The sequence below is a fragment of the Ischnura elegans genome, chromosome 7 (genome assembly GCF_921293095.1).
Source record: "Ischnura elegans chromosome 7, ioIscEleg1.1, whole genome shotgun sequence".
Lineage (NCBI taxonomy): Eukaryota > Metazoa > Arthropoda > Insecta > Odonata > Coenagrionidae > Ischnura > Ischnura elegans.
Genome location: NC_060252.1, coordinates 56,310,811 through 56,337,659, shown reverse-complemented (window position 1 = coordinate 56,337,659; position 26,849 = coordinate 56,310,811). Strand labels below are relative to the sequence as shown.

Here is a 26,849-nt window from a genome sequence, read left to right as displayed (position 1 = left end):
GATTAACTGAATTGCTAACGGTACAGCATATGGGAAAATATTATCGTATTACTGCCAGATTCTATCAGAAAGTTCCACTCTGTTTCGAAACTAACTTTGATGATACGGATACCTATTTCACTATGATTCAAATTGGGGCATGACATTAAATCTCCATAACTGCAATCATAACCTACACTGGCGCTCTCATTGCCAACGTATAGATACGCGTGATAATGCTATGAACTTGAAATAACGCGATTTTAAACACGGATAATACGTTTAACTATTCTCACAAAATATTAGAGAGAAGGATCCTTACTGAAACAAAACAAATTGATGGGATCATCCTTCTCAAAATTGATCAAATAGAAAAACCATGCATGAATTCGTACTTATTCAAAAATTCCTTGCCTCTACATCTTCAAATTCCTCAAGGATAATATTTACCATTCTCTAATGTGAAATATACATTTTATTGTTTTATAATAATAATAATTATTATAGTACCCTACCGATTAAGGTAGGTTTTCGTGCAGCACTGAAGAAGTGTTCTGGGAGCCTCCCTTGTCTTCAAGCACTGCCGTTTGATTCTCTGTAGGGCCTATTCCCTTTCACCCTATCTAAAAATACTATTCTTATTTTCTTTCTTCCTCTTCCTCGTTTATACATTTTTCTGCACTCTACAACCCACTAATAATGTTTTCAACATTCCCTCCCCATTCATCGCTCGCTCAACCCATACCTTCTACCAAAAAAGTAACATATGAATTAGCTAAGTATAAATTGAAATGAATAGATTTAACTATAATTTGACGGAGATTTTATAAATTCACAAGAAATCTTTAACTTTCCATAATAGAAATTTATAAATACTGTACAATATGTGAAACTTTAACATCCCTTATTTCACAAGCTCCTTCCAAATTAATTTGAGAAAGTTTGAATGAACTAAGCATAGCAACTTATAGCGCTTTACCATGTGTTGTAGTCATCAAAATTTTCATCAAATACATCAAAAGCAATCAGCTTACCTACTTGGTTTTAATTTTGACTTCGCCCGTCTTTTCCCTTTTTTGTACACATTTGCATATGTATGCTGTAGGAAGAATATGAAACGAGTCGTGAAAACAAAATTAAATTGTCGAAAAGTACTCTAGGGATTATTTTTTCTTATTGACTGGCAAACACTTTTCTGGTAGACATTAGACTTCATGCACTAAAATATCATCACGAATAAGCTCGTTATTAAAAGTTTGACATTTTTTATATTTTGAAGCTGTGTGCACTACAATTTTCAAATTAAACCTCATTTCGAAGCAGCGGTTTATTTAATTAATGATTTATAAAATTTATATACAAAAACTTCACTATTTAATCATCGCGACGGCCAAAGCAATTCGCTCTCCTGAATAAGCAAGACGAGGCCTCTTCTTATCTCGTTCTCATAATAAAGGATTCACGCTATTTTTCAAGATCATTTCAGCTCTATCGCTACATCAAGAACGAAAAAGACATCCATAGCTGTGACTCGCCTAAAATACCTGCGATATGGCAGCAACAATCTCACAATCTCTCGCAAAAACTAACCAGTAGGTACTTCACCTTTCACCTCATTTCATACTTCCATCTCATTCATAAATTAGTTTCCATAAGGGGTAAATAGGCTACAAGGAAGAGAAGTAACGACACCATCTAGACTCCCATTCCTTTGAGTGCACGGCGGGGAAATAAATATATTTCTCTGGAGGCCCGAATACGCTACATTGATGTGTTGAATGGAGGGAAGATATTCTTCCTCATCTTCTCGCTACCAAGAGGCGCGGCCATCAATGAAATCCGACGGAAGGTTACAGAATGTGAGGATGAAAAGACCAACAAAAAACTTCATCCTTATCATCTTCAACTCCCACGTTTCGCATCACCGCTACACGGCTAAAAAATTAGATGTTGTGGAAAATTTTGACGATTTAACAAGTTGTTTTGCATGCCGGCGAACTTAGTTGTATTCCTGGTGAATTGAAAGGTTAATTCCTTGGAATAACTGCCGGGTAATGATTTTGAATTTCCACGTTTGGATGGCTTTATATGCTATCTTAATCAAGGGTATCACAATTGTAGAATCAAAATTGAAAACGCTGACTTACAAAGTTTTCACCAAAGTGTAATGCATAATATCTATTTGTTCCCCATTTTTATTCATCGATTAGCAAAGGATTTTATCTGGAAGCTAGAAGTAACACGTACATACCTCCTACATTTGAAATTATCTATTATTGCACTTTTTTGTTGATCTCATATATTCTAATAAGTGTAGCGCTTTATTCAAGTGGGTACAGTTCCTGGCTTCCGATAAAAAGGTCCCGAGTTGAAAACTCAATTTTCATTCATTTTTTAATCGTAAATATTTTATGAAAAACATTTCGTGTTTAATATCAATGTTCTAACAGTTTACCGAAGATAAATTAGCGAATAAAATTAGACTCTTTCTTGTGAAAAGGTACTAAAATCCATTTTCATAGGCGAAATTTCAGATACGATTATATGGTTCAAATTTTACACACACGATTTCTGGACTAAATATTCAAGATTGAATCATTTTTGGGATATTATTTAGGGGCTAGGAGCAGTCGATACGCCAGTAACCTAAAATCAATTTGTATATATTGTTGAGATAAAGGAAAACGCTGATAAAGGCCTACTCTGGGCACCGTAAAAATTATAACATGATACCGTAAGTTTTCAATAAATAATTAGTCAACAAGTAAGACTTGTATTACTTCGTATCGAGAGAGAGAGAGGAATGCATCTTCATAAGATGAAATACAAGATTTAACCGTTTATGGAGGCCATTCGCGGAGTACTTTAGTAGGCGCAGCTTGGCTTTCGGGCTTTCCTCCGCGTCGATTCACAGGTTCCGCATAAAGCCTGAAGACGATACAAGGCTACAATGCCGGCAAAACTGTAGTAGGAAGATGAATCAACGCGGAGGAAAGCCCGAAAGCCAAGCTCCTCCCATAAGATTTAACCCTTGAAACCGCGTGGACGACCAAGAAGGCCGTCTTTTCGGTCGACAAAAATGAGAAAGCGATTTCAAAAAAAAAATTAAACAGAAACTGCAGCCGAAGGTTGGGGAAGAGTGTCTGTCAAATTGCTAACAATAAGAAGGATTAAAAAGAGGCCCGAAACACGAAGAGAGATACGCAAACTCTGAGTCCATGAGGTCGATACGGTTTCGTATTTTTAAACGCCCATTTGAAAGAATGCAAGGGAAGATTTTCTCCTTTTGTCCCCGAGCTATAAAAAATATTACAAAAAAACCGCATTTGAATCTTGACGCAGTATCATCGCATTTCAGTGCTCAAGACTTTAGAAATAAGACTAACACGATAATTATTCTGGATTGATAGAAAAACGTAATATTTTTCACAGAGGAACAAACGTATTCGTTGACTATGAGACTACCTCGATAATCTCTCTGGATTGAAAGAAAAACATGTCAACATTTACAGAATACGATTCTTTTTTATGTTATCTTCAAATAATATTTTCCACAGAGGTACAAAAAATATTTATTATGAAGTTTTCACAGATGATATGACGGCCAATCATTTACTAAGCAAGAACATATCATTTTAAAAACAACTTTTTTAAAGTCTTTCATTCAAAACAAATAGTTCTCAGAATACTCAACAAGGATGCGTTCTTTATGTAAATAAATTCAAATTTATATTTTTTCAGTTACACATAATCGATAAAATATAAATTTATTACGCTTAGGAGCGAGAAAGTCCGACCCTCAGCAGGGGTGGCTGATAAATAATACACGAGATGATATTAATATTCAGTCATTGCTCACCATAAATTCGTGACGGCATATCTCTCTTTTCAATGCTTATTTGTATGAGTACAGGGAGTCGAAAATATCTTATACAATGCTCTCCTAAAGAGACAGTAGTAATGGACATAAGGGCTATTCAAATTTTAAAACATAAACATTAAAATGAAGTAGTATTTAGTGAAACAAATGAAAGCTTATTCTTTACGCCACGAAAACGTATGTATTTACCGGAAGCTCAAATTACTGCACAACAAACCGGCATAAGATAGAAGGTTTACATCGTCTGAAGTTACCAATGCATGCATGAGGCACAGACCTCAGGGAAACATGACACCTTTTAAATCACCTATTAAAACTGGCTAAGGTCGGAAAGTTCTCTTCCTTTGATAAGGTATTAAGAATCCTTATTTAAGCCAAGCGCTACCTGTTAGCTGGGTACTCTGCTACCTGCTAGCATCCTGCGTCGTATCAGCGCTCAGAGCCTCGCCCCAAAGTCACCTCACTTGCGGCAGCGGGAACCAGAACGACGTCATACTGAGTTTTCCCGGCATTCATACTTACCCGTTGCGTTTTCGCGCGCTTGAAAATTTTCACTTTTCATTTAGTCGCGAAAAATAGATATCGTCATTTAAAACTCTAAAAGCGTGAAATACGTACTCCAGGAGTAATAATCTTTCAATTTAGGCAATAAAAAAATAATAGGAAACCACCCTATTGCACAAAAAAATTAATTATGAAATTAATGGTTTGTTAGTTTACTTCGTGGAATGGTAAAACGATAAATTCAAAAAATAACTTTGTAATATTCAGCACGGTACTTATTAAAAAAAAAAACATTTTCAGGTCTTTATCAAGAGGTAATGGAACCCCTTTCTTCTGTTATTGATAATGACCAGAAAATGTTGAAACCGGTAAAGTTTATTTTAATACTGTTTGGAATATAAGAAAGTTGTTTTTTGAATCTATCTAGCATAATTTATATTTTTTACAGTAAGTTTTGTATCGGGCGAAAATTATTTGAAGTCAAAGAAGGCGAACATAAAAACATAGTTACTGGAGGAATGCTACAAACAGTAAGTTTTATCTCCTCAGCAGAATCGATTGCCTCAACGTATTATGATGAATTCCCGTGAATAACCTTGCACCTTAGGCTTCCCACGTGGAGATAAATAAATCAAGCATCTAAATAAATGACTACAATTTCGTGACAACCAAAACTGCGTAAGAAAACGTAGCGTTTTGAATTTTTGATTAACGTAAGATAATTGATTAAAGTGTCACAACTTATGTGTTCATTGCATTAAGTTTTGTAACGAGCGAAAATTATTTGAATTCATGAAAGGGAACATTAAAAATTGCTGGCTAAATACGACATGCAGTAAGTTTTACCTCCTCAGCACCATACATTGTCTCAACGTACTATGACGAATTCCCGTGAATAACCTTGCTCCGCAGATTTACTGGCTTTCCGCGTGGGGATACATAAATCAAGAATCGCAACAGGCACCCCGTCGTCAAAACCTTAAGCTCTGGATGGAATAATAAAAAAACACCCGACTCAGAGAGCTCCTCCTCAACCACTGGCCGATTCACACAGCTGGCGCGGGGCAGCGCATTGGGAAGTCCTGTGCCAACGGAAAAGAGGATTTAGCGGTTTCTATATTTTCGAGGCAATGCAATCTGCGTAGCTGAGCGCCGTTAATTCAACCTGGAGGCCTTCCGCGCTTCCGTTGCTACGTGATTAATTGATGCGCTGGCAGGGTTGCGGAGTTACAATCCCAGCAATAATAAAAGAACAACAGATCCCGCGATTCCTGGAAACATGCATTATCAGCGAATCATTTTTACCTCCTCAAGCCGGAAAGTTGGCATAAAAAATGTTAACCGAACAGCCTGTCTCCTTTGGGTTGTTTTAAGTGCCTTAAATAGTTGAGGGAAAACAGAATTACGCCATAAAAATGCAATTAAATCTTAACTAGAAGCTTGAACGCGGTGGAAGGGCAATAGTAGGGGTCGATATTAGTAATTATTACACCTAGTGACTTCCAAAATTTATTTGTTAAAATTTTTGCATCAATGCTGGAAGTCATTTTTATCGTTGCTACCATAAAAATGTATTTATCATCCTTGAAAATTAACTCCTAAGTGATGTTAAGTTGAAAAACGATGAAATAAATGTCCTCGCTCAGCAGTAATTAGCCTGTATCCTTTAGAATGTTTTAAAAGTCTTAAAGACTTGGGGGAAAACATAATCACGCCTAACATTTTTATTTTCTTCCTTAAAAAATTAACTTCTGAATGGTGTTTAAGCTAAAAAAGCGAATACATAAATGTCCACGCTCATCAGTAATTAGCCTGTATCCTTTGGAATACTTTAAGTATCTTAAATAGTTGAGGGAAAACAGCACTACACTAGAAAATTTAAATTTTCATTCTTAAAAGATTAACTTCTAAATGGTATTTAAGTTAAAAAACGATGGAAGAAATTTTCACGCTCAGCAGCAATAAACTTTTTTAAGGGAAATAAGAAAATCGCTGAATTTTCCTCATAAGTAAAACAGTAAGTTGATCATATAATTTATTAGTAAAGTAGATCGGCGGTAAGAGTTCTTAATTATACTTAAATATGTAGGGTTGTCCAGTAGAATGTGCCCTTAAAAGAAACATCTCGATATAAGATTTATGTACCAACAGTTATTAAGGGGAAATTACACATACATTTCTGGCTAAGTAGATACGCTAATAATTTCATCTCCTCAAGCCGATGGCGTGAAAAATATTCACAGAAAAGCCTATCTCCGTCGGAATACGTTAAAAGGGCCATAAATAGTTGAGGAAAACAGCATGATGCCATTAGAGATATTTTTGGCCTCAAAAAGTTTAACTTGTGTGTTTCTCTTAAGTGAAAAAATGAATAAAGAAATGTTCACGCTCAGCGGTAAATAAATATTTTGATGGGAACAAAAAAACGGGTAAATTTTTTAAAGAATGAAACAAGTTGAATTTTTCATGTTGCACTATGATGTAAGTTTTCATCTTATTTTAATATTAATCTAGTGGACCATATAGTTTATCTGAAAACTAGATTGGCATAGAGAATTGTTTAAATTATATTTGATACTTAGGTTTTACAAGTAGAATGCACCCTTAAAATATCAAGCTAATAGAATATTTAAGTACCGGAATTAATTTCAAGGGAAACTTACATATAAATATCTGGTAAAACAGACGCAATTAGTGCACTATTTTTCATTATATAGACCCAAATTTTAGGTCAAGTCCACTGTAGAAAAAATGCAATGGATGTATTTCAAATCGTATTAATTATGTAAACAAAAAATATCCCACATTGGCCAGCCACAGTCTAAGAGCAACGTAACTTAAAATCTTTCTATAAATTCCTCCGTAAATTTTAGAAAATCATGTTAACAATAGTGTTTACTGTGTTCTACCTCCTCCAAAAAGGGCTTCCCATAAAATTTCTAAAACTAGCATTCGATGAGCTTCAAGGAACGATATCTCTGTTCCTAGTGACCTCTTTTTCCTCACTTTACGAAGGACCCAACTCGCATAAAAAAACTAACAGGTGGCCCACGCTCAGCAATTACGGCGTGCAACATCGCTACTCCGACGCAAAGAGGTATACACTTGCTTTTATGTTCACGGGTGGTCGCATGCGAAGCCAGGGCCAAGGGTGTAAATGGGACGACACATGGCAGAGCAAAGGGCGGACAGAACGTGCTGTGAATACATCCGGCTTAGGCGGGCAATGTGAGCGACAACAAGGAGGTTTCGCGTTGTTAAACTGCGGAGAGTTAATTTCGCCACTCTAAAGATTAAAACTTCAAAATAGAGTGAACAAAATAAAAATTTGTCAAACAAAAGCTTCGATACCATAGCCCAAGATGATTGCCCTGTAAAATCCAACTAAGGCAATGATTTCCATCCGGATTTTTTCTGTAATATATGCCAGCATCTTTCTGGCAATGTTTTCTCAAAAACTTTAATCTTTTTACTCCCAGATTTTTTAGAGAAACATCACGGTAAAATAGACCCAATTAGTGTACTATTTTTTATTGTATTTACCCAAAATTTAAGTCAAATCCACTGTAAACAGATGGATTTAAATCGCATTAATTATGTAAGCAAAAAATACACCCTCATTGGCCAGCCACAATCTACGAGCATCGTAACTTATAATCCGCCTAGGAGTCCACAGTCTACAAGTAACATAACTTATTCAAAAAAAAACTTATTTATCGTGTCGAATTAATAATGCATTTTAAGATTTTAGCGCCTCCTACACTGTAGTTTAACACGATTTCAACTTTTTATATTAGCGTTTAAGCCAGTAAATGCCGCAAATAACAGACAAAGTGAATGCAAGCAAAATTTGTAGCATATAGGTGTGAGTGCCGCCATAATTTTCTTGTGTCCCTAAATGAGGAAGATGGAAACCAATTCAGCGCAAGATCTGCTATAGGATTTTTAAACCGATATTGCAGAACAAGTGGGAAATGTTTCGCAATAAAAACTTCTTCGTTCATCCATCCAATGTGATAAACGCAATCATAGCCAACCTCGGTGGCGGCGGGGTGACGCCCTCGCCTGCCAAACAAGAGGTCGCGGGTTCGAGTCCCGCCTGGGCAGATTTTCCCTGTCTAGGGCATGGTTGTTCATGTACGTTTACTTGTTAAATGTGTTGATCGCCCCGTCGTTAAATGGCCAATATGACTTTATTCGGTGGTTTGAGAATAAAAAGAAAAAAATTATTTAAAAAAAATAAATTGATACAAATTCACACAGTGGGAGAGAAAGGGAAAGGCACGTACAACAGAAAAATTACGAGGACAATGGTACTAAGGTTACTGGAAAAAGCCAGGAATCAGAGGGTTAAAATACACTCTGACCAGGACTCGAATCCGAAACCTCTCAATAACCGGACAAGTGCTCTAAAAGTTGCTCTACCAGAACGCTCATATTTTTTATGATTTCGGCACCATTATCTTCGTTCTTTTTCTGTTTTTTGTTCCAATCCCATACTTCCCTCTCTATGAATTTAAACTCTGGTGAAAATAAAAATTATAATACTGATTTTTTACATGAAAAATATTAGTATGCCATTGCTTCCATAAAATTAAGTATTTAGCAGAGTACAGAGTTATGCTTGGACTCTATTACTTTACCCGCAATTTCACGCTTGATAAATGAGCAGATAGTGAAAGCAATGCAGAGCATGTTATTGCTAAATCAGTGCAGTGTTATGGGACGTTGAGTGTCTCTAAACAATGTCGAGTCGCCTCTAGACAGCCCTTAAGGATAGCAATCCGTTTCCGCAATGCTCCTGATAATTTTCCTGGCTACAAAAATTCAGTCACTCACAGCATAGAGTGGTGCATAGATTGGCCTTGAAAACACCAGCTGAGCGATAAAGAGATCCACTATCATAATGCCTTGGAGCAACAATATCTCTGACGTACACTCAAGCTACAAAATACATGATAATATGGATTTATGGACTGAGGTGGATCCATGATAGGGACAAGAGGGGTCTGAAGTTAACCTCCGTAACGAGGGTTCGGGAGGTTACATAAATTTTGAGACTTTTAAGAATGGTAAAAACACTTAAAGGTTGCCTCATTAAAAATTTCACAATGACTCAAGTTTTAAAACAAAAATTTATGTACATTTTGAATCATTTTACCTCATTTTAAGTTTCTATAGTGCATTACGTTTTTATTCCTTATTATAAGAGATCCAAAACAGAAAGTTTATATCAGTTTTAGCTCTTCTCCAGTATATATTGGAAAACTTAACAAAATTTACGTCTTTCTGAGGGTTGATCACGAGTATTTTTTCCCAATACATCATCGCCTTAAAATTGGTCAGCCTCCTGGAGTAAAGGGGAATTTAACATCTCAGTAATGCACGCTACCAATAACTATAACTGATACATTTTCCCCAGAAGAAAACGTGTAGATGGCAAAATGTATTAAATCTCCAATGTGGGCGACATTATTCAATCCCATTTTCATCTATAAAAATACACCGTCCCCAAAACATAGATATGGCAATTTACATAAATCTTCAAAGTGTAAGGAGGAATTTCCCGAATCTACTACTTGTGGAATACTTCTGCAATAACGCTGCGATATTTAAATGCAAAAAAAGAAAATTTGGCCTTCCATTGACCCTATCTTTACTTGTACCAATTTTCTTCATTTTCGTTACTAAAAATCCTTTGAATGCCTTCAAAAATGCAATATACATATCGTCTTGAAAGAGCTTTAAACTTCAAAATTCAACTTTTAGGATTTACTTTTCAAGGTGGAGCAGATCAATCCATCACCAATTCCAAATTAGGATATCACATAATGGGAAGCTTAAAAATGGATAATGAGCAAGGTTCGCAAAGTCCGGAGAGAGCTGAAACCAAAATTGGCATTGAATCTCTACAATGTAAGTGTTTTTTCGAGCTCAATATCGAATGTACCTGCCTCATTAAAGGCATGTAACAGATTGAGGAAAGCAGGTCCCAAAGCGAGCAGCGAGCGACATAATGGGTGCTTTCCATTCATGCGACTCACGCGTCGACTTGTGTCGACTCGCGGTGACTGTTTATAACTCTCCCGTTCCTGTGCGTTACCGTTTGTTGACTTGGGTCACAACAGTCGGCGACACACACAGAATGGAACACGAAAACCGCGACGCAAGTCGACCTGTGTCGACGTGTGTCAATGAATGGAAAGCACCCAATGAGAGAGCGAAATAATCCCATTGCTGGAAGAGCAGGATTCCCAAATCTGTGACACTGCAGAGGATGTCTCATTCCCACGGCATTATTGAGAATGGAATAGTGGATAAGTAAATTCGAAACATGATAAGCAAGCTAACTATGGGTTCCTATTCTAAAAATCTCTGGACAAAGGTTTTTAGTGGCTCGGGTAATCCGCAAAAAGCATTTGGACGTTCCATCCCAAAATATCCTGACAGTAAATGGCGATAATAAATATGTACAAATACAGCCACCATCTCTATTTTAGATTTTAAGAATGACCAAGAACCTACCTCAGGTGAACCTTATGCCACAGAGAGCTTTCACGTTATTTAAAGCAAATATTGAGCCGGGATAGGAATACTTCTTAATCTACAGAATACCCTGCAAGAAACCTCTAAGGAGTTTGGCAGAGGGTGATCAATCACCAGTAAGCATCATGCAAGAGGATTCCAACATGCAGACCACAAGGTTATATAAATGATACTCATGCTGACAAATTATACTTCTACATTCATGGAAAGGCAAAAATTGCCAAATACTTACGAGGATAATCTTCCCGAGGCTAGAACACGTAGGGATAGGCACGTAAAAAGAAATTCACGATATTTCACTATCAAATTTATTGGAAAGAAAGGAAGAGGCAATACTTTAACATTATATCTCCGACCGAAAAACTTATTAGAAGTTATCCTTACCAGTGACGTAGCCAGGAATTTCGTTCGGGAGAGGGGGTCCAAAAGCAGGGAGGAAAATTTTTGAAAAACAGGGTACTAAGAAATGAGTTTTAAACTAATTTTAACGATTTTCATAATCGAAAAAACTTTGTTTGTTAAAAAAATATTTTGTAAATTTATGATTTTTCAATATATTATTTTCTTTTATGAAGAAAAATAATTGTGTTTTCATATTTCGGGGGAGAGGTCCGGACCCCCCGGATCCACCCCCAGCTACGCCACTGATCCTGATCACTACCAAGAAAATATATCTCATGAACACAGCATTTGAACAATGAATAACGTTGTAAATGAGTACGGCCATCATATTTTCCGGCATTTCAGCATCGTCAGCATAAATATAGCATTGATAATCTTAAAATATAATATGGGGAAGTTAGGAGTATATTTCGATGGGGGTCAAAGGGGTCATGACCTCCTCCCCCCCAAAAAAATTATCAAAAACTTTACATTTATATTAGTTTAATATTTTAGTATCCTTATTAAGGATTAAAGCCAGTGTACTATATGTAAATGTAAGGCTACAAGTCCCAAACGTGTGATAAGTTGGAGTTGCATTTATCGTACATAAAAACGCCCCTCTCTTCTGCGGGGAATTCCCCGAACCCAGGTCATGACCCCCCCCCCCCCCCCTAAATATTTTGCTGAACCCGCTACTGGGCAAAATGATACACGAGTCTTTCACGGGAGGTGTGACGGCGGTGAAACAAATTTGGTGAATTCCGCTTAAAAATTATTTCAAGTACCAATGATATTGATGGATCTTCAACATTACAACAAAAGTGCATGCCATATACATGAACACCATTTCTCTACTGCTCTTTATGTTTAAATGCCATCTTAAGCAAATTGCACTGGTTTTATTATAAAATGAGTGCTAAAAAACGAATGACCTAGTTTAAAATTGAAGAGGTTGTACAACACTTCTAGATAACCTTCAGTCTCGGTGAGCACTTTAAAGTGAGCCGATTGAAGGAAATATGAAGTCGGAAAATTAGTTTCTTAAAGTCAATATGCGGTAATAGAACAAGAATGTATTAATAAATACTTCTTTTAAAAAAAACTTTTTTAAAAGCACGTTTTTATTTCGCTTGGAACAAGTAATAAAAAAATATTTTAAAAAATGGACTAAAAAGTAAAAAATAAATTTTTATATGAATAGTTCAAAGAACCTGGGTAATCCTTAATATTTTCACTAATAAATTTTTGAAATGATAAATCAAAGAACCTGGGTAATCTATAATGTTTTCACTAAAAATAAAAGCGTGGGGGCCTCACCATATGGTGTCATCAGGTGTGTTCTAGATATAAAATGTAATAAAAATTTAGTGGAGTAGTATTTTTATGTAATGGAGTAATATGTTATGGTGAGACCCCCACGCTTTTATTTTTAGTGAAAACATTATAGATTACCCAGGTTCTTTGAATTATCATTTCAAAAATCTATTAGTGAAAATATTATGGATTACCCAGGTTCTTTGAACTATTCATATAAAAATTTTTTTTTTACTTTTTAGTCCATTTTTTGAAATATTTATTTATTACTTGTTCCAAGCGAAATAAAAGCGCGTTTTTTTAAGTTTTTTTTAAAGAAGTATTTATTTTCTACTTTTTAGTCTTCACATCTTGCAATCGTATTCTTGACCACTTTCGTAAGTTTTGTTTAACTGTAATTGGTTTTTTCTTTCTATCTCGAAATACCGTCTGTAAAAAATTTTTGCAAACATTAAATATGAAAGTAGTATTGTAAATTATTGTTCCTCACCATCGTTATCATCTTCTACAAAGTCTTCAGCATTATAAATATCCAAAACGTCAGCCATTAGTTTATTTTCACTATGAATCTAAAATTATTAGAAATTATTGCGCTTTCACGCTTTGATTACTTTTTCAAAATAACGGAATTTTCTAGTTCAATAAAGAATATTCCTGAGAAAACTACCTTGTTATGCACTTTTAACATGTGTTAAAATCATTTATAATCATCAGTAATTAACTTTCATAATTGTATTTTTACTGAAATAAAGCAACTAAACATATTTTTGGAATGATTTCTAAAGATTTACCAAAATACATGATTGACATTGGTTAACGTATTTTTTTCGAAAAAATCCGCCATGTTGAAAATTCCATATTTAAAATTAATATGTTTATAATGATCAAAATACACACTTTAGATGTTCGAAAGTGGTAAAATATCGTATTGTCACCGGGAATACGACTTCCTGTAAAGTTTCATATCGATTGGAAGTCGGAAAGTGGTCGAATTTTCGATTGCAAGATTTGAACTAAACATACAAACAAACAGACAGTGAGTTAAATAAAAGCGTGTAATAAAAAGCATTCTTTATCCACCACCCACATTGATCCAACATTGGTTCCTCATTTTTCCATGCGGCTCCTAGATACGGCAACAGTCACCACTAGGGCTATATCAAAAGGAAGAATTCTATGTACAGCAACCTGCTGTGCATATTTTATACCCGCTGGCTAAAATAACCAAATCCATACAAAAACTAGCATTTCAGCCTCTAACTAGTTAATGATCACAAAAGATTCTTGTTGGCAACTAGAGTTTTCTAGACATATTTACTATAAAAATCTGCTGACGATAAACTTATTTTTCACAGTTTCCTTAAATGGTAAACGCATATTATCGAGAAAATGCTTTCCGAATGATGACCTTAGTCACAAAATGGATGCAATTTGACTTTAAGGGTAATATAACATCAACTAATAGGGTTCCAACTTTTACCCTTAATCTTCATGGCACCCGTTACCTTTTCTATTCAAACGGTATGATGTCATTTCCCAATCCTATCTCTCTTATGGTCTATTAAACGTCTTAATGTCCTTCAATCTCAACCATTTTAAAATAGGCTTTCTTTCTCTTTCAATTCAACGCAGGAAAGTAGCTGACGTGAACATGGAGGGACAGTTCCTCGTGCGGCAAATCTATGATGATGAAGTTACGTACAATTTGGTATCCGCCGCGGTGCAAGTTTTAAGTAAGTATCTATGCGACATTTTACCAAAATGTGGTGAGATTCGTGGTACGTAATGGAACCCATAGCGGTATGCTATGAAAATTAATTGAGTCCCTAGATTTACGGAGTTTTATGAAGCCAGTTATTGGTACTTGCATTTTTCTTAAAATAGAACATTTTAAACGTGATAGATTGGGTACTATTGTGTGATATGGCAAAAAGTTGCAATGAGTAATTTTTACATCGTAACTCTACACTATTCCTTTTCAAATATAGCCTATTACTCCAGATAAATAAATTTGTTAGTTAAATAAAGTTGACAGAAAATTAACTCGATATATACTTAGCGAAAAAAATGTAAAAGAAAGTCAGAAAACAAGTTCGCTGCTTTCCTTCATTTTTACATTAGTACGGGAGTATCCCTCTTCAGTAAGGGATAAAAATTCCAGAGGAGAGCTAAAGTAAACATCTAAGTTAGCAGACGCTATATATTTCTTATTTAAAGCAGATGTGCTTAGTGAGTCCCCAAATTGCTTACCTGCCATAAACAGCAAAAACGAGCAGTGTAACTACTATGATAATTATGCGTGCGTACATAGATATAAATGGATATCAGACAAAATCCTTTGCGGGTACAATGACCAAGATTCCGCATTAATTCCTAGGTAATACGTAATGCAGATTGAATAACTCGTCAACGACAACAATGGTGGAAAATAAAACTATAAAGAAGAGAGACTTCCAACATCACTGTCAATTCAGCAAAAACTAACTGTCTTACTTCATAAGATTACATTTCCCTGTGTGACCGCGGACATTACTTTTTTGGATAGGACAAATGATTATAATAAATATTATGAATAAAAAGCAACCCAAAAAGACTATTATGGAATTTTTATAATGTAGTAACTTGTTTAAGATAGATTTTACAATAAATTATTTCGTAAAGGTTGCTAATTCAGAAAACACCTCTTTGAAAATCTTTGTGGGACTCTCCATGGACATGACGAATCATAGTCTGTGGACATTAAATTTGGGGAATATAATTTTTTTCTTTACTAATTTGTTACTGAAATTAGTAAAAGGGTACATAAAATATTAAGCCAGTTTAGTTTTGATTAAAATGTTTTGGTTTTTTATGGAAGTTCATGTACATAATTTTGCACGATTATGGGAGAGTGACCCTAATATTTACTTCCCATTTCACACGGAAATAACAAAACTAGTGTTCCTACCTACCTCAAAGATGGCATACCGAGATGCCAATCAAGCATTTTGTCAATTACAAAATAAACTACTCAATTTTAAACATAAAGTAAGGACATATTTGCAAATAATAATCATTAAAGCAGTCCAAATTCGACGTGTTAATATTCTTGCGACAACAGAGAATTCTGTTTTGACCGCTAAAACGTTTACGTAGACTTACCGACAGTCAATATATCATTTTAAGAGGAAACTGACATTTAGTTGTTACCACTTACATTAAAACTATTACCCTCCTCAAAATTTCAAAGATTTATTTACTGATAAAAATATTTTGGCATGGAAACTGAGTTCATGTCATTTAATTCGACTCCATAGATGCTTTAGCATTCATCCACGACAGAACAAATTAACCTAATGTTTCTAGTATCTATAAATGTCACGTCACGTCATTTAATCCGCGCCCATAAAACGACCATTATTCATATCACAGACAATAGAGGTAATAACTTCACAAACAGCATCAGCTCAATAGTCAAAGGGGGAAAATTGAAAATTCTATCAGAGAAAGCTTTCGTTATTTCCTGAAAAATTCTAAAGCCGATGACACAAATACATTTGCGCATAATTGGATTACACGTAAAGTCATAACCAAGAATTATATCCTTTTTAATGATTGCACTACACAATAATTAAAAAAATATATCAATTTCGACCACATGGACCTGTTCATGATCAATTAACACTCCCCTCAAAACAAATTGATATCCCAAGCAAGAGATATTCACTTCCGTCAAAGATCTAATGCTTCCATGAAAATTTGTAATTCCAAAGCTGAATCCGATAACAATGTCCAAAAAACTCATTGTGATCAGGTGCTATAGCCTTTTGACTACCAAACCTTGATTCCATGTTTAGCATTTTCCATCATGCATGCTCCTATTTGACAATAAGAATGGAAAAGCAGTATCGCTTCGCAGGTAACGACTATAATTAGAAATCGTATTCTGTAGTTAGCACAGCATTGCAAATTTTGCACATTAGCAACTGCTTTCCAAGACTTCGAATATAAATGTAAATTTCCTTTGACAGACACACCAGCTGATGTCATCCTGCAGCTCTTCGGCAAAATGTTTTTTGAATTCTGCCAAGAATCTGGTTACGACCGCATTTTGCAAGTTCTCGGAGCAACACCACGGGATTTCCTTCAGGTAAGTTTCTCTTTGTTAGTATTATACGCGTAGGTTCTTCTCACCAGGCCAATACCTGCTATCTAATAACCTACTGTCTATTGAATATATATATTAGGCAGTAGAAAAATAATTGAAGGAATGTAATACTCAATAAGAAATCCTATTTAAAACACAGAGGTAGACAATTCAGTAAGTGACAAATCTACAAAAGAGCGGGAAAAATAGTATGCATGTAGGGCTAACAAAACTTGATCATCAAGTCGATAAGTTAAGCCCTTTAACGTCTATAAACGACTCGCGATTCAATTTTGACGGATTCGATGCTAACTTTCAACTTAATTTGACCAATGCGGCAGCTACTTCTTAGAAACCATGTGAAAATGAGGACTTTCTGTTAATGAAATCGCCACTCCATGTGATATTTTTTTGCTGGTAGGTCGTTCAGTTTCATTCAACATGAACAAATAATAAATACTTTTAAATGCTCACCCCATAAAACATTCCGAGAAAACAAACAAAATTATGTTCGTACTGGTATTAAGACAAAAGATGAAATGGTAAACCCACATTTGCTTTGCTGGCAGCAGACATATCATTTCACATACAAAGGCATGGAATTGACATACGCCTTAAGTATCACCAAAAATTCAAGCAATATTCAGCAACTTAGATCCAGCGCAAGTATCGGGAAGTTTATGGCCATGATTACGTGCTCGACAAGAGTTACCAATCACAGTTTCAATCCGATGTATATTCCAGGTAAAACATTGCTGATTAACATAAAATTGGATAAATAGGCACTTTTGCCGTCTTCACTACGCACTTAAAAAGTGCATAAATTCATTTTTCTCATTGAACTCGTTCAACAATGTTGATTATGATAGACTTTTAAAAATAAAAAAACTCAGTTTTTCCTTTATCGATCGATAGCCTACCTTTTGAGCCATTCGCGACGCAATTTAACACTTCCAACTTCCACTCTTTTTCTAAAATATTCAGTGAAGAATTTTTAAAATGAGTCCTTCGTAATAGATCATCTATTAGTAATTCGAAATCGTAAGGCATGGGCGTTAGTCCCATTAATTATGTACATGCGGTAGAAAACTACGCATAATTATATCTCAAAAATACAGAAGTAATGAAAATTTCGACAAATTCTAAATTTTGGGGAACACAAAGACCATTGTGGACTTTGTTCACAATTTTTTCATACTAAGAAATTTCGTAAAAATGAATTTGAGGACCAACTGCTGAAAGAAATGAACGTCGACTAATGGAATTGTGGCTCGCGAAATGTGGCAAAGCTCATTCATACACCTATCTGTCACTAACCAGGCCATTGACGTCCACAATGCTGAGAAAAATTTTCCACCGAAAGTAGCATCCGACTATTAAATCACGTAAAGCTTTCTATGTACCCATTCATATGAATTTTAGTCCTGATTTTACGAATGTTTGTGACGCTAATACACGAGTATCTATTTCCCGTAATTAGTTTATTTACGGATCTTGTTCTGGTCTATTTTCTGGGAATTATTATGGGAGAATGGACAGAAGGCAGATATATATGGGCTCAATAATAATATCCTCCATAATAAAGGGCTATCATAAAAGTATGTTGCAATGAAAACGTAATTACTTACAGCAACAGTTTTTTTTTCGACTTTGCCGCGTCAAACATTTTTTTTACACAGTTAATAAATTACTAAATGTGCACCCATAGTAACTCGGCGAGAGAGAAACATGGCGTCGAGAAGCATTCTAGTAACAAAAGGTGCCATGGGGGCCAAGGTTTAACGTCCCATCTGACGGACGGATTGCTGCACATGAAGTTCCCTCCTTAAGGCACTCAGGCAGGGATCGGGCAACCTCTAAAATATCTCTGCCACCCAATCCCTACTGTTTTCAATAAATTATTAGAACTGCACCATCCTTTTATTGTAACCCTGTATTTCCTGTAGCACTTAAAAAGGTTACATGGTGTTTTTCAACTTGTTCCCTATCTCTTAGTGGAAATCTTGGCATTATAAACATTTAAGAAAGTTTTGATGTGTTTCTAGGACAAAAGAAAACCTTTTGCGTTTTCGTAGATTTCTCCATTTCACGATTTAAAATCATTCAGTGATTGATAAAAACAAATCTTAAACCGTTTTATAAACTTACACGACGAATAATCCCCTAAAACATGAAAAACTTCCCTAATGCATCCGGTCCGGAAGAGATTCATTCATTCCAGAGCATTTTCTCACTCTCTGAAGCAAATTCTCCATTTCATTCATACTAAATTCTTTAAAATAGAGCATTTGCCTATGCTCCGCAATAATATTGAGTATTTAATCACGCGCCGCCGACATTTACATTCATACAAAATGAAGCAAATGCTCCAAATCCAATGAGTACAAGCATTTGCCCACTTTTATCCATTCGAGCCAATGATGTACGCATTAAAATGCAAGGTTACCCATGGATTTCTCCCTTTTACTGCCAAAGGCTAGTTTTACAGTATTCAGCATCACCAAGTCAGCAAATAGGTATATTTAATTTAGTTTGACACCGTTGATGACACTGGTAGGTTTCATAAAGACACGTTTAATTAACGACATACGATTAACGATTAACGACAGAGAGAGAGGAGAACAAACAAAACCGTGGGGTAACAATAACAAACTGTATTTTATCCTTCGAACACTAACGGAATATTACTTTATGGATTCGAAAACGTACAATAGACTTTCACATCAAAGCGATGAATTCTTGTAATAAGTTTTTACTATATTCTAATACGATCTCATTTTCAATTACGCAAACGTGATTAAACGGATATTGACTGATTACTGCCTTCGTAGCAAATATGACATTCATTTTCCGCAGCAACCAGTTTTTAACCTCTTAATTTAGGCCACTTTATAAGCAATATCGTAATGGTATGATATGGCATTTGATCAGGTAAATGAGCAATTAAATTACAATTCGCCCGACTAGAGCCACTTTGTTACATGATTTTAATGGAGCCGTGCACATACCATAAACGGCTTTTGATAGAGAAACTAATCGTTATAACAAAGCAATTACCGAGAGAATTCAATTTCGCTTCGCATATAGAGACCTTGATGCCTTTGAAATGGTGTTTCAATTAGTAATTATGAAGGTAATATTATTCAGTTACTCTTCAATGGTGAGAAGTAGATGACATTTTTTTTAAATAATTCAGTCGCAAATAACAAAAAACATACATGGTTTGGAGGAAAACTAAAATTACTCATCGGGGATAAGCTTTTTGTCTTCGTTTCACCGAAAATTCAACTAAAGAGCTCCTTCATAGTGAAAATACAATTTACTCCTGAAGAGTCCATTGAAAAAATTTTTATATTTAACAGGGAAAATTTAATTATATATTCATAAAATAATGGCCCATCGATCAAAAAGATCCACGCATCAAATTCTCCGGCCGCAAAATTATATTATACGGTGCACCACGTTTAAAAAGAAATGTATATAATGATTAAGTACTCAAAACCCCATTTTGAATGTCATTCTTTCATTCCGTTAATAGAAATAAACACATAAAATAAGTGAATTAAAAGCAAGTTTGCCTTCCCATCAACTTTCCCTTAAATAAACTTAACATGCCATATAAGTATAATGAGTTACCTTGACATGAGTAACTCACGGCTTAGAAGTGCAATAGAATATTTCTATGCACTATCAGTAATTAAATTCCCTCTTTCATGCCTAATCATCTAATTCTAGCCTTTACTCTTAGTAATTCGTTCCAAGTACAAAGACTCTCAATATGCCTTAATAAAAAGCGAGAGGAGTCTCCTAATCTACTGAGATTTACGTCAGTACGATGCTGAACTCTCTAAACTCCTGTGAACACCAAGGAGGCCTTTACCCATTCCTCCCCCACGGCATATTTAGTTCCCTCTTCAGATCAAAAACGCATAAAGCAGAAGATGAAAAGACATCAGAGTAAGTTACGCAAAATTTTAATTCATCAAATAAAAATTTATTAAGAGAAGTGAATAGTTAATTGCGTGCTGCTAACAGGTATGTTTTCATCACCATTAAAGTAGGCCTTAATCACCTTCTCAATTAATAATCTTTGTAACTTGATGTGGTCGCGGTATGTCCCAACATACCTGCTGCATAAAATAACTGCGCTTAGCAGTCTGAAAGCAGTGACGTCAATCTGAATATTTCCTATCTATAAAATATATCCCTTTAAATAAATCGATAACTGGGTCTAAGAAAATGTTAACCATCGTACCGGTTAAAATACATAAAGCTCTGCCATGCCATATTACCGATGAAAACAATTCTCGCGAAAAGTAATGGATAAAGATTGTTTCACAATTTTGCTAAAAATTCAGAATAATTCCAAAAATTATTTGAGCAAAAAATTTCTTTTCTCAACAGAATACGCTAACTCTATTTTTTTTTCGCAAAGGCTAGGGGAATTATAGCGGCATATACAGGAAACAATTGAAGAGCGAAACACATTCACCAATATACTATTTCATCTGTGAGAGGTAATTGTTTTACAAGAGTCAGAAGAACTTCCTCAATATAAAATGAAAATTTGGCAAGACAGGCTAATTTAAATGATCAGAATTGTGTTGCCTACTTAAAATCAAGACCCATAATCGAAATTCAATTTAAGAAATGGATGGGAAAGATAAGTTACTTTGTTATTTCAAAGAAAATGTCCACGCAAAGTAGTATTGCCAATTTACAATGGCCCAGCAACAGCAAATACATAAAATACAACGAGAAGGATCAGAGAGCCAAGTTTCTAAAGACGTTCAGGGATAGAGAAAAGGGATAAACGATTGGAGGAAAGGAATTAAGAAGTAAGAAGAGACGGAAAATAAGAAAGCATTGAATGAGATCACTTTTAAGGCGGTGAAAATGAATCTTGTGAGTTATGAAAAGGTTTTTTTTAATAGAATGAAAGGTAGTAGCCCTTATTATGAATGGAAGAGGAAAGTTAAGGAAGGGAGGGGAGATTACCAGAGTACTAATTGAATAATCCATATAAATCTAACTTAATCGGCGGAATTACAACTTTCATAATAATATCGCCTGCGAAATTTTTCTGAAAAGGGCACACTTTTCCTTCAGCAAGACCACAACTAGCGACTATGGGTGATATTGTATGAAAGAAAAAATATCGTGGAAAAAAATTTAGCGCATAAAATCTGGATATGCGCCTGAAAGAGAAAAATCCAATCTCTCATCTGCGTCAGTCAAGCGTCAATCAGGCACGCCCCACGCTAATCACGCAGCACAACCTTCATCCTTACACTTCACTCCCTCGCCGACTGGCTGCAAACGGATGGGTGAGAGATCTGTCGACGCCTCATTCCATTAGCCGCATAAAAGGGTCCCCGTTCGTTGCCGAGGTAACGCGAGCTAAAGGGACCTGTAGCTCCATAATCATACCTTACTCTACCCAGAGAAACGTTAATTCGCATTTCCCATCAAGCACGGTGAGGGAAGCTTTCCATTTGATTAGTGGAGCTTAAAATGAAAAATTACGATTATATTGTTAAAACGAAAAGGAAGGGAGATTTAAGTCAGCTAAATAATGCCATAATTTTTGTAGTGTAAAGATGGTTTCGGTTCACTATGAAAGTAAATCAGTCTAAATAGGATAATCATGCAATACCCAAAATTTCCATTTTGTTTTCTTGATAATTACGGCAAAAGATTATACTCACTAACTAAACTAAGAGAATCTAACCAATAAATCCAGTCATTTGCTTCCCTCCCGTTTGGCTGCAAATATCTTCCGTCATTCTGATTGGCTGGCGGGTTTAAACAGCATCCTCCACGCACTGTGGAGTTTAAATCCGTTTTCTCGGTTGAAGTTACGTGGATGCTTGGATATTTCGATGGCTTCTCGAATAACTCTCGGAAAATATCCAGATTTCCCTGCAAGTACACTTGTCTTCTCCAAGTTGGCTGTGAGGTGGAATTACGGGACCAAGACGATGGGCCAATATGAGGCGGATCATTCGGATAATCACCACTTCGACAGTTACTAAGGTCCTAATCTAAATAAAAACTCAACCAACAAAGTAATTCGAAGGACTGGTAGCCAATGGCAACGAAGACATTATAGCTTTGACTAGATTTGAGGATGCACGCAAGAACATATTCTGTGAGTCGGAGGGTATTTAAATTTAAGAAGGAAATAAGTTTTTAAAATATGACGATCGCAAGGGCATAAGGCTAAGTCAGGGAGCAAAATAAGTCAGAAAAACTTCAGACTCGATCAAACCCCGACCACGGCGACACCACTTCGACCAGAAGACGCCTACTGAGCTGCTGTCACTATAAACAACGAACACTGTTGGAAGCTACAGAAGATGCACTTGAAGGCTAATTGAAGCGAACTAATGAAGAAATCCTCAATAGAAGACGACTTTGAAGCTTTGTGGCAAATGAGTACCTACATTAGGGTTCATGGCACTTTGTTTAGTGGTATAATAAAACGTATGGCTGCGTCTATTAAGGCGGTTTTACACGGGGCACGCACTTGCACAATCAGACGTGTGTACGAAGACGCAGTCAAAATTGCGTCGTGTAAAGCGGTGAATTGCTAGAACACATGCGAGAATGCGTGAACGTGAGAAGGCAAAATAGCCCCTATTCTAATTCCGTCCATGCATTCGCGCAATTCCACGCCATTTTAAAAATTAATACCGTTCTAACCTGCGCCATTCCGTGCCCCGTGAAAAACGTCCTTTCGGGAGACTGGCGATCCACTGGGTAGTTAATTTGTGAGAGGAATACTTTAAAATGTATGAGGCCTTAAGAAAAGCATGACCAAGCGACAACAAACACGGTTGGAAAACGGTCACTTTAAACGAAGAACGCGGTTGGAAACCCCAGAAGATGCTGCCATCCATTACGCAGCACAGGGCAATCCTTCTCACCAACTTTATCGCGAAATCGTTTGGGCTTGGGCTCTCGGACTGGCCGGTCCATCATAAAACCCGTGCTCGTCTAACCAAAAACAGATAAGCGCATTGCCTCAACCCAAGCATGTCCCAACCCCATCGCTTTCCCTTCCTCGGTTTCCTCATCCGCAGACTCATCTCCACGGATCCTTCAGCGCCTAATTTCACGGCGTGAAATCCATTACCCGTTCCGGATTCTCTCGACCCTTTTTCGAGGGGGTAGGAGGGAAGGGAAGGAGGGTAGGGGCTCCGTTCCAATCTCCCTCAATCCCCCCTCCTATATCTCCTCGTCTTTCTCTCAACGTGGAAAACATTCCGAGAGTCGCAACAAAACAGTATCATCCGAATGGGGCGCCCATCAACGCCTGGAATCCTTCCCTTCATCCCTTCAGCCTGTCTGTCATTCTCCAGAGTTAAACTCTCGTGACGAATTTTTGGATTATTACTGAAGATTAAGGAGGTAAAATAGATCCTCTATCCAAAAGTAGAAACAAATACCTTCAGTAAATTATATCACAAAAGAAAGTTTTGCCACGATAAACAACATCCATTCGAGTTATTTAAACTCTCATTATGGGTTTTGGATTATTACTGAAGATTAAGGAGGCAAAACAGATCCTCTATCCAAAAGTAGAAACAAATGCTTTTAGCGAATTATAATACAAAATGAAGTTTTGCCACGTTAAACAACATCCATTCGAGTTATTCGAATTCCCATGACGAGTTTTGGATTATTACTGAAGATTAAGGAGGTATAGTAGATCTTTGATCCAAAATTCAAAGCAAATACTTTTGGCGAATTCTATTTTAAAAAAGAAAGCTTAACCACGATAAATAACATCCATTGGGGGTAAAATATTAAGGTACCTCAATACACAGTGAGTGGATAATTCTATCCGCTTGAACGTAAATATTTTACCTGCTATTTGACTAAACCGTATTGAAATTTTCATTTTACTAATGTTATTTGATTTGATTTCAGTTTCTACACTTCCATACTCTATAAGGCACATACTTCCTTTCTGGCATCGCTCTCTTTCACAAGGAAAACTCTCTTCGAAGAAAAACTAATTATCCCAACGTCAGAATGCTTTCTCTTCGTTCTTTCCAACTGTCCGCCATTTATGAACTCCTGTCATGAGTTTCAGATCATTAGTGAGGGTTTACGGGGCTATTTATAGCTAAGACACGAGAAAACGCTCTAAACTGGCACATAATTATTAGACGCAGTGAGAGCCAATCTACATTATAGAGAGCCACCATAGTAATTTTTAACCTTAAATGACAATAGGGTAGTTTCCTTCATCAAAGAAAACGAAAAGCATTGATTGCGATTCGTTACCCACCATTAGTGTATTCAAAATATACAAATTAATTCGTTTTAGAAATAGCGGTTTAGACAAATGGCAATGGTCCATTTTTATCCTCATTTGAAAAGGGCCAGATTGGCGCCCATGCGAAGCCACTCCACACGACGTCACAGGGACCTAGTTTCTATACGAGAAGATAGGAGTTATACATCGTCTGATGTTACCAATGCATGCATGAGGCGTAGAGCTCAGGGAAACATGTCTTAATAATCACTTATTAAAACTGGCTAAGGTTGGAAAGTTTTCTTCATTTGATAAGGTATTAATAATCCTTATTTAAGACAAGCGCTACCACCCAGCAGGGTACTCAGCTACCTGCTAGCAGCCTGCGTCGTATCAGCGCTAAGCCTCGCCTCAAGGTCACCTCACGGGGGGGCAGCGGGAACCAGAAATAAGTTTCACGGAGAGATTTCCCGGCATTCATACTTACGCGTCGCGTTTTCGCGCGCTTGAAAATTTTCACTTTTCATTTAATCGCGAAAAATAGATATCGTCATTTAAAAATCTCAATGCCTGAAATACGTACTCCAGGTGTAATAATCTTTCGATTTAGGCAATAAAAAAATAATAGGAAACCACCCTATTCATACAGCCGTAAGAAGTAAATTTAATATTCTACTGTAAAAATATGAGTAAGTAATGACTAAAGCGCATGAAGTAGGAAACCTTGTTGACACATTTTATAGTATTGGTATCTCTGAATTATGGCACGACACCGGCACCGACACATCGACAGGATACTTTACTCATATTTCCTCTCTTACAATGTGATATAAAATATTTTAATCTCATTTTTACCATTTACAATGAACATCATTAAGGTTTTCTATGGCAACAATTTCTTTGAGCGTACTTGAGAGTCGCCTTGTGCAAGAAAAGCAGAAGATCCTTCACGATGGAACGAAATTCAAACGCAAACTCTAAGCAACGCCACAGCCGGGGAATTATTTCTAGACTTGTTTCTAGACCATTTCCGCATCCAGAATCCCTAAAGCAAAGCATAAAAAGAAATACTTCACACAATAAGCAGTGCTCTGAGAACGAAGGCTCTTAGAAGTCACTTAAAAGGTATTGCTATCATTATTCGCAGTACAACACTTTGGAGCCACTTCAATATAACCAAAATATTAGCTGATTTCTAAAATTTCTCGGATTTCATTTTGGTCCACAAACATACTTGACAGATTTAAGAGAAATGCCAGAGAGAATTTGAAAAAGTTCATTAAAAACCAAACTTTCTCCAAGAACAATAAAAATGCTCTAAAAAGTAAATAATAAGCTTTTCATAACGCAGACAATAACATGTGGATGCTGACTTGATTTACTAAAATTGGGCGATAAGAACATAATAGATGATAAAGGTTTGGCTGGAAATACCAATAGCTAAACCAATTCAGAACCCGCGCTCTCTCCTCAAGGCCTGATTACACGATACGGGTTAATTTCTGTGTGTTAATTTCATAAAATGTATGAACCCGAGAAAGAACGCCAAAATGCACCGTGTAACCACCCAACCTGTGCGAATGCATGCACATAAAATATAACGTGTTCTAATTTGGTTCATGCATTCGCACTTGTTCCGTTCCGGTCCACCAAAATCATTCACGCAAACGTTAAGTTAACTTGTATGAGTTAATTTACCGTGTAACCAGGCCTTCACAGGAATGAAAAGCTCATTTTTTTCTGTTATAATTTGGTGTTGTTTTTGGAAAAGGCATAGTTTTTATTCTATTTTCATCACTGGTCAACAATCCTAAGATTGGTTTGACGCAGCTCTCCACTCATTTCTCCTA

The 26,849-nt window shown here is 36.2% G+C and overlaps 1 protein-coding gene across 1 annotated transcript in view; it reads left to right on the top strand.

The window, feature by feature from the left end:
- Positions 1-26,849, top strand: part of LOC124162183 (guanylate cyclase soluble subunit beta-1) — a 102,571-nt gene that overhangs the window by 33,465 nt on the left and 42,257 nt on the right. The window contains exons 3-4 of the mRNA XM_046538616.1: positions 14,240-14,340; positions 16,618-16,736. Coding sequence (XP_046394572.1) covers positions 14,240-14,340; positions 16,618-16,736 — 220 coding nt within the window. The remainder of the gene's footprint in view (positions 1-14,239; positions 14,341-16,617; positions 16,737-26,849) is intronic.